This window comes from Aedes albopictus, chromosome 2 (assembly GCF_035046485.1).
Source record: "Aedes albopictus strain Foshan chromosome 2, AalbF5, whole genome shotgun sequence".
Taxonomy (NCBI): Eukaryota; Metazoa; Arthropoda; class Insecta; order Diptera; family Culicidae; genus Aedes; species Aedes albopictus.
Genome location: NC_085137.1, coordinates 112,148,257 through 112,166,141, shown reverse-complemented (window position 1 = coordinate 112,166,141; position 17,885 = coordinate 112,148,257). Strand labels below are relative to the sequence as shown.

The 17,885-nt window shown below is 44.7% G+C and overlaps 1 protein-coding gene across 1 annotated transcript; it reads right to left on the bottom strand.

Annotated features, from left to right (window-relative positions):
• Positions 1 to 11,037: 11,037 nt before the first annotated feature.
• LOC134286159 (uncharacterized) lies at positions 11,038 to 13,968 on the bottom strand. The gene has a single exon (XM_062847731.1). The coding sequence runs from the start codon at positions 13,966 to 13,968 to the stop codon at positions 11,038 to 11,040; it is 2,931 nt and encodes a 976-aa protein (XP_062703715.1).
• Between the last annotated feature and the right edge of the window lie 3,917 nt (positions 13,969 to 17,885).

The following is a 17,885-nucleotide window of genomic DNA, read 5'->3' as shown; positions in this document are numbered from 1 at the left end:
AAATCGCATTCGGAAGCATCGTTGTTATTCCAAAACGTCCGATGGAAGCAATCGGGGCAATGACGAGGAAGGAATGTGATTTGCTACCATGGAAGCCTTCCAACAGAGCTGGATTCTTCAGACTATATTGTATACTTCCACCGAGTAAAGGAAGCCCATTGGAGGTTGGTGAAACAAAATGAAGTTTTTTTTACGATTGTTTGAATGTAACGCGATTTTCGGTTCGTTAACCACTATTAGAATGGATTTTATTTGATTTTCTCCTGGAGAGATTTCCAAAGTGAGACATCATCCACTGAGTGTTTGTTTTCCATCGGATTAACATTGTTTGCTTCCCATTTAACTATAATTTATATTCATTATTTTTCTGAAGAGTAAACTGGCAAGATGAAAATATGTACCCCAGGGAATGTTCACTTTAATGAACATTCCACCAGGACATCTAGATCAGGATTATTCTCCAACTTTCATCAAGTCACCCCTCAATTCCGCGATTGTAGGTGCATGATTAAATTTCATTAGCTCATTACTATTCCCCCTCGAGCGGGAAATGAAGCTAACACTCACGCATTCAAATCATCCAGCAGCTAGCTTGAGCTTAGTTCTCGCGAGGGTAGCCCGCAACCTAAACCGAATTAACACATTTAATTCCTGCAACGCTTATCAGCTATCCACCGGACGGATCGTAAAGCCAACAATGACCTAGGCTTCCTGGAAATGTATGTTACGTTCCACGAATAGGGAAGGAAAATTGTCGTAAAAAAGTGGAAACCATTTTCCTTGGTTATGGCTGGCCTTCGAGGGGGGAATAAAATTCCTACAGATAAAAATTATTAGTCGCTTTTTACAGCGTGGTCTCTTTTTTATGGCCTGCGGAGGGATTCATGCTAAACCTTGGCAATTGGTGGGGATAAGAGAATACGTATAATGCTCTTACTGCACACAAGCGGAAAAATATCGTAGCTGTTTTTGTTACTGTTACCAACAGTGCTTAATACATACGAAAAAGTGCTTAATGCATATGAAAGGCCTGAATTGGACAGGGTCAAATATCTGACAAGGAAAGAACTTACGAAACAACATCAGTGTGACAATAATGAAAATAATGCGAGTGCCCGCCCTGAACGTCGTTGATTTGTGCGGTCCGCTTTTAAGTCGAAATTCTATCCATCTGCGATCGATTATAATTACTGAATTGTGACTGAATTGAAGAAAAGTTATCATCTTACGTCTAACGATAGTCGTACTCACGCTCAGCATAAACTAATTGCTGTGAAACATGGAAGCAGAGCCGTAGCGTAGTTCCACGGCGCCCTTGGCAAGCATTCTGATTTGAGCCCCATAGTAATGTCTATTTTTTTCATTTTTATAAAATTTCTTCAAAAGTTGTTTTGTTTTGATATTTTGGTGACATTTTTTGAGAAAAAATATATTTTTCTCGAGAATTTCATATTTGTTTCGAATTTCCATTAAAAACTGTTTTGAAAGCATTGTATTATTTTTTTTTGTATTTTCAACGTTATATTTTTTGAGATATTTAGACATTTATTTGTTTATTTCTACCAAACTGTTTTACATGTTTTATTAGGAATTCATTCAGTTTTTGATATCACTTTTCAGCACAACTTCAATAGATTTTTTAACAGCATACTTCCTAAAGTTTATAACTATCCTGGAGTCCTCTAAGAAGCCTCACATGATCCATTCTTATATTTCCGTGAAAAGTTCATTCAGTTTTGTGCGTACCACAGGTGCTTTATGAAATTTTCAAGATATTAAATCGAAATATTTCATAAGTAGATCTGTAGTAGTTAATTGCAAAAGTAATAGAGATTGGTAGGGGCTGTTTTTGTTTGTTTGTTTGTTTGTTTTATTAACGACCCTTTAAGGGCGGACGGGACGGTTGAGAAAATATCCGCCATTGCTCTGTTGCTACTAAGATGGTAATCTCAGATTCTACTTCATATTTTGCAACAAAAACCTATCATTGTGTATGCTCACTTGCAGTGCATATGCTGATTGGTTTTCAGCATCTTCAGTGCGATAGGTCTCGAGATTACCATCTTCAAAATCGCGAGGCAAATTGTTAGAAAGAGAGGCAAGATCATTCGGGTCGGAATACGAATTCATTAAACATAATAAAATTCAATTACAAATTATTTACTACAGTTCCGTCGTCTTCCTCTTTCGATCCTACGTTCTATCCCGCTAAGCCATGCGTCCGTATCATTGCGATCGGGTTCGGGCTCGGACTCGTCATCATTCCATTGGGTACCGCTCATTTCGAAATCTTTTGTGCACTCTCCACGCTGCGATTGTTCCACTTTGCGAAAAAATGTCTCGTTTTTATCCTGCTTCTTCCTCGGCGGCGATTCCGTTGTCGCTACGCACGCGGGCTGCTGTACGCGCTGTTGTTGCTCTTTCGGTTTTCTCCTCTTTTTCCCACCGCCGCCGGTTGCGACGTCGTCGATCGATGGCTTGTTCTTCGGTGGCTCGTCCACTGCACTGGAGTAGCGTGAACAGACGTTCGGCTCGTTCAATTTGATTGCATGATTGAGTATCGGGCTATCATCGCCCGCGGGATCGTTTGATGCCGACGGGTTGTCGGGTTTGACTTTGGTGGCCTTTTTATTTTGCACACATGTACTACCGGGGTGCAGTGGTTGAGTACAATGTTTGCATGAGGCTGGTTGATTACGGTATGTAACTAATGTTTCTTCACCTTGTATCGTTACAAACGATCGGATGTGGGTACGAAGTGTCATACGTGCTACACGTACGCCAGAAGAAATATGTTGATATGGGAATGAGGGACCCCAACTCAATTCCTTCACATCATGCACATCGCCGAAATGACGCAAAAAACCGTCACATCTTCATTGCTCACACTCTCGGAGAGGTCATGAACTTTGACCTCAGTGCGACCGTTGTCAATCACCAACCGTATTCGATGCTTGCTGCCTTGCACCTCCAGCTCATGGCGCCCGTCGTGTTCTTCAACTATTTTTTCAGCCATTGCTTGGTCCACACATTTCACATGCACACACTTCGAAGCATGATTAATCTGCAGGCGCTTCACTTGATTAGGATGTATACCTAGTGTCCGATTAACGAAACCATGAATTTGTTCATAAGTAGGCCGTCGCAGAAAATTTGATAAATCTACTTTAAACGTGTTCTCTCGCGAATTGAGAGCCATCACATTACATTGACGAAGAAGCTTCTCGCAATTGAAAACACGTCCAACCGATACGAAGACTGATCGCAACTGGCTGTTTTTGGAATTAGTTGCTCTAATAACAAAATCTATCTTATCAACCTTAACTTTCATCAACTTATGTTGATTCGGGGAGCACGGACTATGGAAAGAACGCTTGGAATAGCCAATAAATTATTTAAAAAACATAACTAAGACAAACAACTTGTAGCCATACAGCTAGATTTTCACAGGAACCATATTTATTGATGAGATCAAGTTTTAAAATGCAATGCTCAAGATTTTTCGAAATGGTTGATTTGGTTGAAAATATATTTGGAAGATAACTTGAGACATAGTGAGAATGCTGATGGATTTAATAAAACTTCTACAGAAATTGTGATTTTTTGAAAATTTACACAAAACTTCCTGTAAACTCTTCGATCACAGGTCCCTGGGTGATATCAATCCTACAGGTCGTTACTTTGATTGCTGGACACTTCTTTTCGCGAATAAATTAACACGGGACTCGTACAGAAACACGACTGATAAAGTGCACGGTTCATTGCAAACTGATCTGGTTGGGTATGATCGGATGATCTTCGGGTGTCTACTTCAACTGATATTTTACATATGAGTATTGAATGTTTGCAGAGAATGAGATAGAGTTCCCTCTCACAATCATCATTGAAGATGATGATTGTTGCAGAGTGGTTTAAAATACTAAATTGGATTAACTAATTTACATAACCGCCCGCCTTGAAAGACGCGGGATTTCAATTTGATAACCTAGGCAAAATCGATCTCTTCTAGTCTTATAATCTAACACATCTCATTCCTTGCTGAGCGCTTGTACGAGTAGGTTGACAGGATCCCTATCTCCATCACAAGGCACTTTTTGCAGACGTTTTTTGGTGTCATTTCCACCGCCCGTGTGGACTTTTTTTACCACTAATTAGTTTATTAGTAGTTTGTTAGTGCAAACATTAGTGCCACAGGTGATCGCGCTTTGCGAAGGGAGCGAATCAGGTGGACAAAGATCCACCCGATATCGTGCCACATTTAACAAAATCACCATCATCATCATCGAACGAAGGTGTGTGATTCCATCCCGGTTTGTAGCAGCAAACAGACAAAAGGCGGCTCCGTTGCTACCGACGACGCTGTGGACGGACGGTCGACTGCTACAGTCAACAAACGGGAACGGCTGAGTATAATTCTTAACACTTTTTTTCGCTTTGAATTGTATCGCTTCTCCACAACAGTGTGTTTAGGTTTGAAGGTCATTTTTTTCGCTTCGTTTTTTTTTTTTTTTTTTCTCGTGGAGCATTAGGGTGAGACGCGCCAAAGAAATTAAATCATATATTTTTTTTCTCCTCACTTTGGGAGTTTTTTTTTTGTTTTTTTTTGGCTGCAGACCATACAGTGTGGGTCAAAATTATAGCCAAACTTCAAAGAGAATTGCACTAGTGTTTTTTTACTTTTCTCTTTTGGTCACTTTTTGGAATAAACTTTGGCGGTTGAGTGTTCGTTCCCGTATGGATGGATCGAATGGAGGAGGCGGAATGCCTCCCAAAGATATCATTGCGCGAACGCGGTTTTACCAGCCATCTTCGCCTGGGCCTTGGGTTGTCTATTTCCGGCGCAAAAGCAAACCTTTGAATATGCTCTCGATTTCTCGAGAGCTGACGCGTAAGTATCCTGGGACTGTTATTCATCAAGTGAAACAGTCCAAGCTGCGTGTAACCGCACCTAGTTACAAAGCAGCAAATGAAATTGTTCAGCACGAGTGCTTCAATGCTGAATATTCGCTATACATATTGTCACGAGAAGTGGAGGTGGAGGGGAAGATCCTCGACGAAACGCTGACCTGCGATGATATTAAGACCGGCGTAGGACGCTTCAACAACAGGTCGATCGCTGATGTGAGTATTCTTGATTGTAAACCTCTCCAAAAGGCAACCATGGAAGGGGACAAGAAAGTTTACTCACCGTCAGGGTCTTTTCGAGTGACTTTCCCAGGCTCCGTCCTCCCGGAATTTGTTGTAATTGATAATGCTTTTTACACAGTACGTCTTTTTAGGCCGAAGGTTTTTAACTGTACCAATTGCAAGCAGTTTGGTCACAGTGCTAGCTTTTGCGACAACAAGCCCCGTTGTGGCAAATGCAACCAAGCTCATCTCGAAGAGTCTTGCACACAGGAAGCTGAAAAATGTAGCTACTGTGGTCAAGAACTACACGAATTGCAAAAATGCCCGGCATACAAAAAGCGTATTCAAAATGAGAGTCGCTCAATTATTAAGCGCTCCAAGAAGACTTATGCGGAAATGGTGAAATCATTTAATACGCCCGCTAATATGTCTGAGTCAGCTGTCCCAGTTGAAAATCCCTATCAGGAGTTGTCTTCCGATGATCAGGACGACGGCGAAACTGATGAGGGTGGATCTCTTTCGGAGGTACTCGCATCCGGAAAAAGGAAGTCACCATCTTCCCCGGGATTGCGCCGGAAGGTTTTCTTAAAGTCTTCCCTCAAAAGTTTGACAACTACCAAAGGAGGCGGAGGGAATTTAAAAACTCCGAAGAAGCAGGTCTCTGATGGTGCAGTTCCTTGCTGCAGCAAGGACCTAGAACCTCCGCCTCCAACTGTTAAGTATACTTCAAAAAGAAATACTCGGCAAGGTGGCAAGAAAAAAGCCACAAAAGCTCCTCGAATTCCAGCAAAACCTATCAAGCCCAAACGAGGACTATTCACTTTTAGGGCCCATGTAGATCGCTTATATGATGCCCTCGGACTTTCAGACTCCTTCAGAGGCATACTAGACATTTTTCTCCAAGCAGTAGAAGAGTATCTTCGGAATTTGACACAATCATGGCCCCTCCTTGCTTCGATCATATCTTTTGATGGATAATTCATCAACCGAGGTTCAAGATATGATCACTGTGCTACAGTGGAACTGTCATAGTTTAAAACCTAAATTAGACCTGTTTAAATTTTTGGTACACAACTCTGATTGTGATATATTTGCACTTTGTGAAACATGGCTTTCTTCTGAAGACGAACTCAACTTCCACGATTTTAACATTATTCGCCAGGACCGAGATGATCATTATGGCGGGGTACTTTTGGGGATCAAAAAAAGTTACTCATTTTATAAAATTCCAATCCCAACTCATCCTGGCGTAGAAATCGTCGCTTGCCAAATAAACGTAAAGGGTAAAGATCTTTGCGTAGCTTCCGTTTACATTCCTCCAAGAATTTCAATCAACCGCCGTCATCTTTGGAATGCGGTTTCTGCACTATCACATCCAGTTTTAATTCTGGGTGATATGAACGCACATGGTACTGGGTGGGGCGAACCATATGACGACCACAGGGCGGCCATTTTCTATGATTTATGCGACGATTTCAACTTGAACGTTTTGAATACAGGTGAAGTGACACGTATTGCATCTGACGGCAAAGAAAGTCGTCTTGACCTATCACTGGGATCAAGTTCATTATCATTCGATTGCTCGTGGAAGGTGATCGAAGATCCTCATGGTAGTGATCACTTGCCCATTATAACCACCATAAAGCATAATAGTGAAAGGTCGGACCAACCAATTCAGGTTCCTTTCGACCTCACAAGGAATATCGATTGGCAAAAATATGCAGAAGCGGTATCTTTTGGCATCGAATCATTCAATCCCCTCCCACCTTTGGATGAGTATCGATTCCTGTCTGAACTGATATACAAGAGTGCATTAGAATCACAAAAACGACGTGTTCCAAGTGCAACCTTCAAAAGAAGACCAGCCACACTAGGCTGGGATGATGATTGCACCCAGTTGTATCTTAAAAAATCTGATGCTTTCAAAACTTTTCGTAGGCACGGTACCTCAGATCTTTATCAAGAGTATGCTAAGCTCGAAAGACAGCTGAAGAACCTGCTGAAAGCGAAAAAGCGTAGTTATTGGCGTCACTTCATTGAGGGCCTCTCTAGAGAAACTTCAATGACAACGCTTTGGAGAGTGGCTCGCAACATGCGAAACCACTCTTCTTCTAATGAGAGTGACGAATACTCCAACCGTTGGATATTTAGCTTCGCGAAAAAGGTCTGTCCAGACTCAGTCCCAGCACAACCGATTTATTGGGAAACATCCTCAAGAGATGGTTCTCTGGACAGACCCTTCACTATGCTGGAATTTTCTATGGCTCTTCTTTCATCCAACAATTCCGCTCCGGGACGCGATATGATCAAGTTCAGTCTTCTTAAAAATCTCCCAGATATCGCGAAAAGACGATTACTGGACCTGTTCAACTCATTTATGGAGAATAACATTGTTCCGCCAGAATGGAGACAGGTCAAAGTAATAGCTATTCAAAAGCCTGGTAAACCAGCGTCTGATCCAAATTCATACCGCCCAATAGCTATGTTATCATGTTTAAGGAAATTGTTAGAAAAAATGATCCTATCGCGACTCGACCATTGGGTTGAATCGAATAATTTGCTTTCAAATACACAGTTCGGGTTTCGCAAGGGCAAAGGAACAAACGATTGTCTAGCGTTGCTTTCAACAGATATTCAACTGGCCTATGCGGAAAAGGAGCAACTGGCTTCAGTTTTCTTGGATATTAAGGGAACCTTTGATTCAGTTTCCATAGGAATATTGTCAGAAAAACTGCACAATAGTGGACTTCCAGGAATTTTAAATAATTTCTTGTATAATTTGTTGTCAGAAAAACATATGAGTTTCAATCTCGGACAACTGACAACTTCCAGAATTAGTTACATGGGCCTACCCCAAGGCTCATGTTTAAGTCCCTTGCTTTATAATTTTTACGTGAAAGACGTTGATAGTTGCTTGGAAGGACAATGCACGCTAAGACAACTTGCAGATGATGCTGTGGTTTCTCTAAAAGGCCCACATGCAGAAATATTGCAAAGACCATTGCAACATTCTCTAAATAATCTGTCAACCTGGGCAAGAGATTTGGGGATCGAGTTTGCTCCGCAAAAAACTCAATTGGTTGTGTTTTCTAAAAAGCGGAACCCAGCCCAACTGAAACTCAATCTTTTGGGAATAGAAATCGACCAATCTTTGACTTCGAAATACCTTGGGGTCTGGTTTGATTCAAAAGGCACTTGGGGTACCCAAATCAAGTATTTGGTGCAAAAATGTCAACAAAGGATCAATTTTCTACGCACAATTACCGGAACATGGTGGGGTGCTCACCCGGAAGACCTCATAAAACTTTACAAAACGACTATTCTCTCTGTTATTGAGTATGGCTCTTTCTGCTTCCACTCAGCAGCAAATTGTCACCTAATAAAGCTGGAACGAATTCAATACCGTTGTTTGCGTATTGCCCTCGGCTGTATGCACTTAACGCATAATGCGAGCCTGGAGGTCCTGGCAGGGGTGAAACCTCTCCAGAACCGCTTCTGGGAGCTCTCGCTAAGGTTACTTATCAAGTGTGGAGTGAGCAACACACTTGTCATTGAAAATTTCGAAGAAATGCTCAGTCTGAACACTCAGTCAAAATTCATGAGAATCTATCTTTTCTACATGTCATCTGATATAAGCCTCCCAGGTTATAATCCTCCTCGTGTACACTTCACCAATGACAGTTCCTCTGTTAAATACGATCTGTCCATGAAACAAGCTGTTCAGGGAATACCAGATCAACTTCGGTGTATATCTATTCCTCGCATTTTTAACGGAAAGTACCAAAATGTCAATTCCTGTAAGAGATTCTTCACTGATGGGTCCCGCATCAATGGGTCTACTGGCTTCGGTGTTTTCAATGAAAATTCCACCGCCTTCCGAAAACTTCAAGAACCTTGTTCTGTTTATGTTGCTGAACTGGCAGCAATCGAATTCGCTTTGGGGATGATTTCCAACATGCCCGTAGACCATTTCTTCATCTTCTCGGATAGTCTTAGTTCTATTGAGGCACTCCGGTCGATGAAACCTGTAAGGCATGCATCTTACTTTCTTACAAAAATAAGAGAGCAGATGTGTGCACTGGTCGAAAGATCATACAAGATTACCTTTGTATGGGTCCCCTCTCATTGCTCAATTTATGGCAATGAGAAGGCGGATTCTCTCGCAAAGGTGGGCGCACAGGAAGGCGAGATCTATGATAGAAGAATTTCACATGATGAATTTTTCCATTTAGTTCGCCAGAGTTCTCTTCAAAGTTGGCAACATGATTGGCGAGATGATCAACTGGGACGGTGGTTACATTCGATTATTCCTAAAGTTTCTTTGCGAGCGTGGCATTACGGTTTGAACGTAGGTCGAGACTTTATTCGCGTAATGTCAAGACTTATGTCAAACCACTACTCGCTAGGCGCACATTTGCATAGAATAAACCTCGCGCTCAACAATGTTTGCACTAAGTGCGGTTCCGGTTATGATGACATCGACCACGTAGTTTGGCAATGCCCGGATAATGACGCCTCCAGAGCACTACTATTGGATACCCTTGAGGCCCGAGGTAGACAACCCTTCGTTCCAGTAAGGGATGTGTTGGGAACCCGCGATCTCCCCTATATGCAATCCATTTATGAATTTCTCCGCTCATCTGGTATAAGAGTTTAATTCGCTTGTGTTTGCTTCTCCATTTTTTTCTCTGTTTTGTCCTCCGCTCATCTGATATAAAAGCTTAATTCGCTTGTGTTTTCTTCTCCAGTTTTTTTTTTCTGTTTTGTCCTCCTCGTGTTACCGAGCTGCTCCTGGCCATCCGGAAGACCAAGCCCCTCAACAAGCTGGTACCATCACCACAAGACACCGAACACGTTAGAACAATGCGATTACCACCCGGATGAGCTGCAGTGAAACCTTTGGTCCAGTCCTCACCCTGTCCATCCTTCAAAATGTGACCTTCTAACCTCGAGCTGCCACGAGTACCCTGGCCTCCACCCATCACTAACAAACATGATTGAAAAGTTATTATCTTGTACATAGTATATTATTAAGTGCAAAAAGAGATATTCGGCTCCGTAAAGCGTTATACGCGATTGAGCCTCAAATAAATGAACTAGATAAAAAAAAAAATCTAACACATCTAACACATTGATTTAAATACTAAGAATACACAGAACATGTCAAAATGAAGATGTATCAACTCGATGTTGCAACTTATGCGGAACGCATCGCTTGTTGAACCAGTTACTAGCCGATGTCATCAGCTGCCTCGCGTGGATCTTCGTCTGGTCGTCGTCGTAGCGATATCTTCTTCTCGTACCGAATGCAGTGGGTTGACCTTCACCACCGCGATCCTTCCTCGAACTGCGAGCTCGCAGTGGACAGAACAAATAACTGAAAAATATGAGAGGCGCTTTTTTACAAATTTTAAACAAGCTTTCAACGACTTCCCTGTCGCGGAGGCTTGCGCGCCTCCGCGGGCGCTCCTACGCCGATGACGATGCGTTCGCCAGGTTGAACGTGTCCGATGAATTGTTGGTTGCAGATGAACGGTTGATGGATGACTACGTGGATGAGGTACTCGGATGAGCACATGTTGTTGTGGGCAGCCGGCGTTTACAGACCGCCGAAGTGGGCAACAGGTCTCCGGAGCATGCCGGATTCCATCATGTGAATGCGTTGTTGCATTGGATGCGGGTATCATGGGTTGAGAAGATGAGCCAGCGATTGAGCAGTCAAACGGACGATGTTTAGCGGGATGTGGCAGATGATGGTGACTTCGGTGAAGGCCGGCGGCCTTCGGACGGGTAGCTGGGGGACAAAACATTCCTTGAGTTTTTTGAAAGGTATTTACAACACAACACTTAACTGGAATGCGGGAGCCGGATGGCTCCCGCAGGCGCCCCTGCGCCTTCGATGGAGGAGGCCTAGTTCTCCCCAGCGAGCTGCAGTTCTTCGTTTTCTTTGAAGGGCAAGATACATATTTTCGAGACTGCCCGGACAATGCTCCCGTCCTTTGTCCTTATGGTGACAACTCTGACGTTCCCGTCAGCACCCGGATGGATGTGAGTTACTCGTCCGAGAAGCCACCTAAGAGGTGGCAGATTGTCCTCCTTGATTAGGACCATCGTCCATCGGATGAACAAGTTGTTCCTCCGCTGCGTCCACTTGGTCCTGTTATGTAGATCTGACAGGTATTGGGTTGACCATCTGCACCAGATCCGTTGAACAAAGTTCTGAGCCTGCTGCCACCTGGATAGCCTATTTTCTGGAACATCTCGTAGCGACGGTTCTGCTACCGCTGTCAGTGGTCGCTGGACAAGGAAATGTCCAGGGGTTAGCACGCTGAGATCGTTAGGATCACTGCTCATTTGAGTAATCGGTCTTGAGTTGAGACATGCTTCGACTTGCGCGAACACCGTGTTCAACTCTTCGGGCGTGATAGATTTCAAACCGATTGTTTTCCGCAGATGCTGTTTCATCGACTTTACAGCCGCCTCCCACAAGCCGCCAAAGTTTGGAGATTTGGCTGGAATGAATTTAAATTCAATTCCGATGTCCGCTGCACCTCCCGCAATAGACTGCTGGGAATGCTGGGTTTTGAACAGCATAGCGAGCTCATCAAGCTCCCGTCGAGCACCCACGAAATTTGTCCCATTATCGCACATGATCATCGCTGGTTTCCCTCGCCTAGCAACAAATCTCTTCAACGCAGCCAAGAATCCTTGGGTTGTGAGATCGGAAACCATTTCAATATGGACCGCCTTCGTGACAAGGCAGACAAAAATTGCGGCGTAGTGTTTCACGGAGATTTTCGTTCGATTCGGATAGCGAACAACAAAAGGTCCGCAATAGTCGATCCCAACTCGCAAGAATGGCGGAGCTGGAGTAACTCGTTCGGCCGGTAGATCGGCCATCAATTGATCTTGTGATGTTGGCTTGCTGCGGAAACAGGTGATGCACCTGTGTATAATCTTCCTGGCGAGACTACGGGCACTGAGCGGCCAGAATCGTTCTCGTACACTGGCCACCAACAGTTGCGGGCCCGCGTGTAGGTGTTCATAGTGGTAGTGTCGCATAATCATGGAAGTTAGAGGGTGGTTTTTGTCTAGGAGAATAGGATGTTTCCGGTCCATCGATATGCGGGCATTTTCAAGCCGGCCGCCGACCCGGAGTACGCCTTCAACCCATTGCGGATGAAGCGTACGAATGCGAGAGGTCGACCGCACTTCCCCGTGACGTTCTAATTCAGCTATATCTCGAGCGAAACACTCCCATTGTGACAGCTTCACCAACTGCATTAATGCTTCTTCCCGCTCCTTCAGGGTCAGTGGTCCAGTTCTCCTACAGTTGTCGCGAGTACGAAGTGCATTGTGCTTGAATCGTAGCAAATACGCTACTAGTTTTACCGAGCGGTGTAGAGTAGATCGCAGGCTGAAGATCTCACTGGGCTCTGGTATTGTAGCAACAGACGCGACCACAAATCCCTCTTCGAGGTACGATTTCTCCAGGTCTTCCAGGAGCACTTCTTGTGTTTTGGGCCAACAATCCTTATCTTCTCGCAGCCAACTTGGTCCATACCACCACAACGAGTCCTGCTTCAGTTCAGCTGCTGGAATACCGCGAGAGAGGGCGTCCGCAGGGTTCTCTGTACCGGCAACATGTCGCCACGTACCGGCCCTCGTGAGGTGTTGTACTTCCGATATTCTGTTTGCTACGAACATCTGGTATCGTGACGGTTGAGAAGACAACCAATACCGAACGATCATGGAATCGGTATGAAAGTACGACTGCGTTGAAATCGTGAGGCTAGCAGACGTTTTTTCGTAGAGGTGAGCCAGTAATACAGCAGAGGACAACTCCAAGCGGGGAATCGTGAGTTTCTTTCGTTTCTTCTCTACTTCGGACAGCGGCGCGACTCTTGATTTTGTGACTAGTAGGTTGGACGTGATGGTGCCATCGAAGTGGGTGCATCGCACATACAAACAGGCTCCATAGGCTTTCATAGACGCGTCGCAAAAGCCGTGGAGCTCCACCGAAAGGCAATCCTTTCTGAAAGCAACCCACCTCGGAATCTGCAAGTTTCCAAGCTGCGATAGGCTGGATCTAAACTCCAGCCATTGGGCTTGAAGATCACATGTTAGCGGTTCGTCCCACGATATCTTCTGTTTCCAGAGATTCTGGACAAACATTCTTGCGGAAACGATCACTGTTCCGATAAGCCCGAGTGGATCAAATATCCGAGCTAAATCAGAAATGACCGTGCGTTTACAGATTTCCGATGTGTTCCACTCCGGTATTTTGAACCGGAAGACGTCCAACCTGGGCTCCCAGATGAGACCCAGCGTTTTGATAATAGCACTAGAATCGTCCAACTCGAAAGATGTTCGATCGTCCTGAAGCTCCTTAGGTATATTCTCTAATACTGCTGGACAGTTACTGCTCCACTTCCTGAGGTTGAACCCTCCGCCTTGCAAGAGTTGCTGAATATCGCTGCATATCTTGACTCCTTCCTCAATGCCGTCAACACCGGACATCATGTCGTCGACATAGAAATCTTTGCAGAGAATCTTGGCCGCTTCTGGGAGCTTGTTCCCATCTAGTTCTGCTAGACGTTTGAGGTACTTGGTAGCCAAATACGGCGCCGATGCCGTACCGTATGTTACAGTGTTTAGCTGAAACACTCGAATAGGTTCGTTCTGGTTGTCACGCCACAGGATTTTATGCAGCCTTCTATCCGCCAGTTGTTGCTGTACCATGCGGTACATTTTCTCCACATCTGCCACTATGGCGATTCTGTGGAATCGAAAACGGAGGACGATCGAGATGATGTCATCCTGCACCGTAGGTCCTACCATCAATGCGTTGTTCAGCGAGAGGCCGCTCGATGTGGGACACGACGCATCAAACACAACCCGTAGTTTAGTGGTCGTGCTTTCGAGTTTGATGACACAATGATGAGGAATGAAATACTCTGGAACTTTCTTCGTCTCCAACAATTTCTTCCATGTGTCCCATTTGGAGATACTCGTGAATGAAATCACGATACATCCGCTTCAACTCAGGATCTGCAGTAAGGCGGCGCTCGAGTGAAAGGAAGCGCTTCATGGCTATGTTCCTCGAATCCCCGAGTTGTTGAATAAGGTAATCCTTTTTGGGCAGTGTAACTACAAATCTTCCTGTTGCATCTCGGACCGTAGTGCGATCGAAAAACTTCTCGCAGGCATATTCCTCCAATGAGAAAACACTGTCCGTTTTACACGTCTCTAACTCCCAAAAACGTGTCAAAAGTTCATCCAGTTTCTCCGTACATGTGTTGGCAACGTGAGGTCTTCGCACGTCCGAGTTGTCCGGCAAGTTTCCACAAACAATCCAGCCGAGGGTGGTGTTCTGCGCTACTGGTCCACTTTCTCTCAGGTAGATCTTCTCGTGATTTCCTGAAGGAATTTCTGGAGGAATTCCTGGAGGAATCCCTGAAGGAATTCCTGGAGGAATCCCCGAAGGAATTCCTGGAGGAATCCCCGAAGGAATTCCTGGAGGAATCCCCGAAGGAATTCCTGGAGGAATCCCCGAAGGAATTCCTGGAGGAATCCCCGAAGGAATTCCTGGAGGAATCTCTGAAGGAATTTCTGGAGGAATCCCTGAAGGAACTCCTGGAGGAATCCCTGAAGGAATTCCCGGAGGAATCCCTGAAGGAATCCCTGGAGGAATTCCTGAAGGAACTCCTGGAGGAATTTTTGAAGGAATTCCTGGAGGAATCCCTGAAGAAATTCGTGGAGTAATCCCTGAAAGAATTCCTGGAGGAAACCCTGAAGGAATTCCTGGAGGAATCCCTGGAGAAATTCGTGGAGGAATCTCTGAAGGAATTTCTGGAGGAATCTCTGAAGGAATTCCTGGAGGAATCCCTGAAGGAATTCCTGCAAGAATCCCTGAAGGAATTCCTGGAGCAATCCCTGGAGAAATTCGTGGAGGAATCTCTGAAGGAATTTCTGGAGGAATCTCTGAAGGAATTCCTGGAGGAATCCCTGAAGGAATTCCTGCAACAATCCCTGAAGGAATTCCTGCAAGAATCCCTGAAGGAATTCCTGCAAGAATCCCTGAAGGAATTCCTGGAGGAATCCCCGAAGGAATTCCTGGAGGAATCCCTGAAGGAATTCCTGGAGGAATCATCGAAGGAATTCCTGGAGGAATCCCCGAAGGAATTCCTGGAGGAATCCCCGAAGGGATTCGTGGAGGAATCCCCGAAGGAATTCCTGGAGGAATCTCTAAAGGAATTTCTGGAGGAATCCCTGAAGGAACTCCTGGAGGAATCCCTGAAGGAATTCCCGGAGGAATCCCTGAAGGAATCCCTGGAGGAATTCCTGAAGGAACTCCTGGAGGAATTTTTGAAGGAATTCCTGGAGGAATCCCTGAAGAAATTCGTGGAGTAATCCCTGAAAGAATTCCTGGAGGAAACCCTGAAGGAATTCCTGGAGGAATCCCTGGAGAAATTCGTGGAGGAATCTCTGAAGGAATTTCTGGAGGAATCTCTGAAGGAATTCCTGGAGGAATCCCTGAAGGAATTCCTGCAGGAATCCCTGAAGGAATTCCTGGAGGAATCCCTGAAGGAGTTCCTGGAAGAATGCCTGACGGAATTCCTGGAGCAATCCCCGAAGGAATTCCTGGAGGAATCCCTGAAGGAATTCCTGGAGGAATCCCTGAAGAGATTCCTGGAGGAATCCCTGAAGAGATTCCTGGAGGAATCCCTGAAGAGATTCCTGGAGGAATCCCTGAAGAGATTCCTGGAGGAATCCCTGAAGAGATTCCTGGAGGAATCCCTGAAGAGATTCCTGGAGGAATCCCTGAAGGAATTCCTGGAGGAATCCCTGAAGGAATTCCTGGAGGAATCCCTGAAGGAATTCCTGGAGGAATCCCTGAAGGAATTCCTGGAGGAATCCCTGAAGGAATTCCTGGAGGAATCCCTGAAGGAATTCCTGGAGGAATCCCTGAAGGAATTCCTGGAGGAATCCCTGAAGGAATTCCTGGAGGAATCCCTGAAGGAATTCCTGGAGGAATCCCTGAAGGAATTCCTGGAGGAATCCCTGAAGGAATTCCTGGAGGAATCCCTGAAGGAATTCCTGGAGGAATCCCTGAAGGAATTCCTGGACGAATCCCTGAAGGAATTCCTGGAGGAATCCCTGCAGGATTTTCTGGAGGAATCCCTGAAGGAATTCCTGGAGGAATCCCTGAAGGAATTCCTGGAGGAATCCCTGAAGGAATTCCTGAAGGAAACCCTGAAGGAATTCCTGGAGGAATCCCTGAAGGAATTCCTGGAGGAATCCCTGCAGGATTTTCTGGAGGAATCCCTGAAGGAATTCCTGGAGGAATCCCTGAAGGAATTCCTGGAGGAATCCCTGAAGGAATTCCTGGAGGAATCCCTGAAGGAATTCCTGGAGGAATCCCTGAAGGAATTCCTGGAGGAATCCCTGAAGGAATTCCTGGAGGAATCCCTGAAGGAATTCCTGAAGGAAACCCTGAAGGAATTCCTGGAGGAATCCCTGAAGGAATTCCTGAAGGAATCCCTGAAGGAATTCCTGAAGGAATCCCTGAAGGAATTCCTGAAGGAATCCCTGAAGGAATTCCTGAAGGAATCCCTGAAGGAATTCCTGAAGGAATCCCTGAAGGAATTCCTGAAGGAATCCCTGAAGGAATTCCTAGAGGAATCCCTGAAGGAATTCCTAGAGGAATCCCTGAAGGAATTCCTAGAGGAATCCCTGAAGGAATTTCTGGAGGAATTCCGGAAGGAATTTCTGGAGGAATTCCGGAGGGAATTTCTGGAGGAATTCCGGAGGGAATTTCTGGAGGAATTCCGGAGGGAATTTCTGGAGGAATTCCGGAGGGAATTACTGGAGGAATTCCGGAGGGAATTTCTGGAGGAATTCCTAGAAGAATCCTTGAGGAATTATTGGTAGAATCTCTGAAGGAATTTCTTGAGGAATCCCTGAATGAATTCCTGAAGAAATCCCTGAATGAATTCCTGAAGGAATCCCTGAAGGAATTCGTGGGGAAACCCTGAAGGAATTCCAGGAGGAATCTCTGATGGAATTCGTGGAGGAAACCCTGTCAGTTCAGATGATAATGGGAATGGAAGTAAACAACTCCCTCGCTGAGTTATGTTATAGATACTATTCAAGGGCTCAAGAAAAATAAGCAGCTGGTTTGGATTGTATTCCTGCTGAACTTATCATGATAGGGTAAGTGTGCCCATCGTTGTGGTATTAAGGTAAATTCATTTTAAAAACAATGATCGTACCATCTAATGAAGGGTTGCAAAACGTTAATTGGTAGTTTTCTATCCAAATTGGCTTGGAAAAATATAAAAACTATCGTTTCTCTCTGTTTTCGATCATAAATCGCTTACCACAACATTAGGCACACTGTTCCTATTCTGGAGGTAAAATTAAATTTTGGTTCCTATTGTTGCGGTATCCCATTGAAATCATATGGAATACCGAAACAATAGGAACACAGCAGCAAACATTTGAAGGAAAATATTTTTTTTAAATAGGTTTTTGGGCAAATCTTAAGCACACAAATGGTACATATACATTTATTTGTTCAACATCATTAAGACAAGACATAATCAACGCCACAATACTCGGTTTGTGGCTGCCGCTCTCCATCCTCGGTCGCGCCCAATGCTCGCCAGGTCACCCTCCACCTGGTCCGCCCATCGTGCTCTCTGCGCTCCACGCCTTATTGTGCCAACCGGATCAGTTGCAAACACCAGCTTTGC

What these genes read in the sequence shown, in the direction of transcription:
- LOC134286159 (XM_062847731.1), bottom strand. Translation starts at nt 13,968, where the DNA reads ATGGTAGGACCTACGGTGCAGGATGACATCATCTCGATCGTCCTCCGT.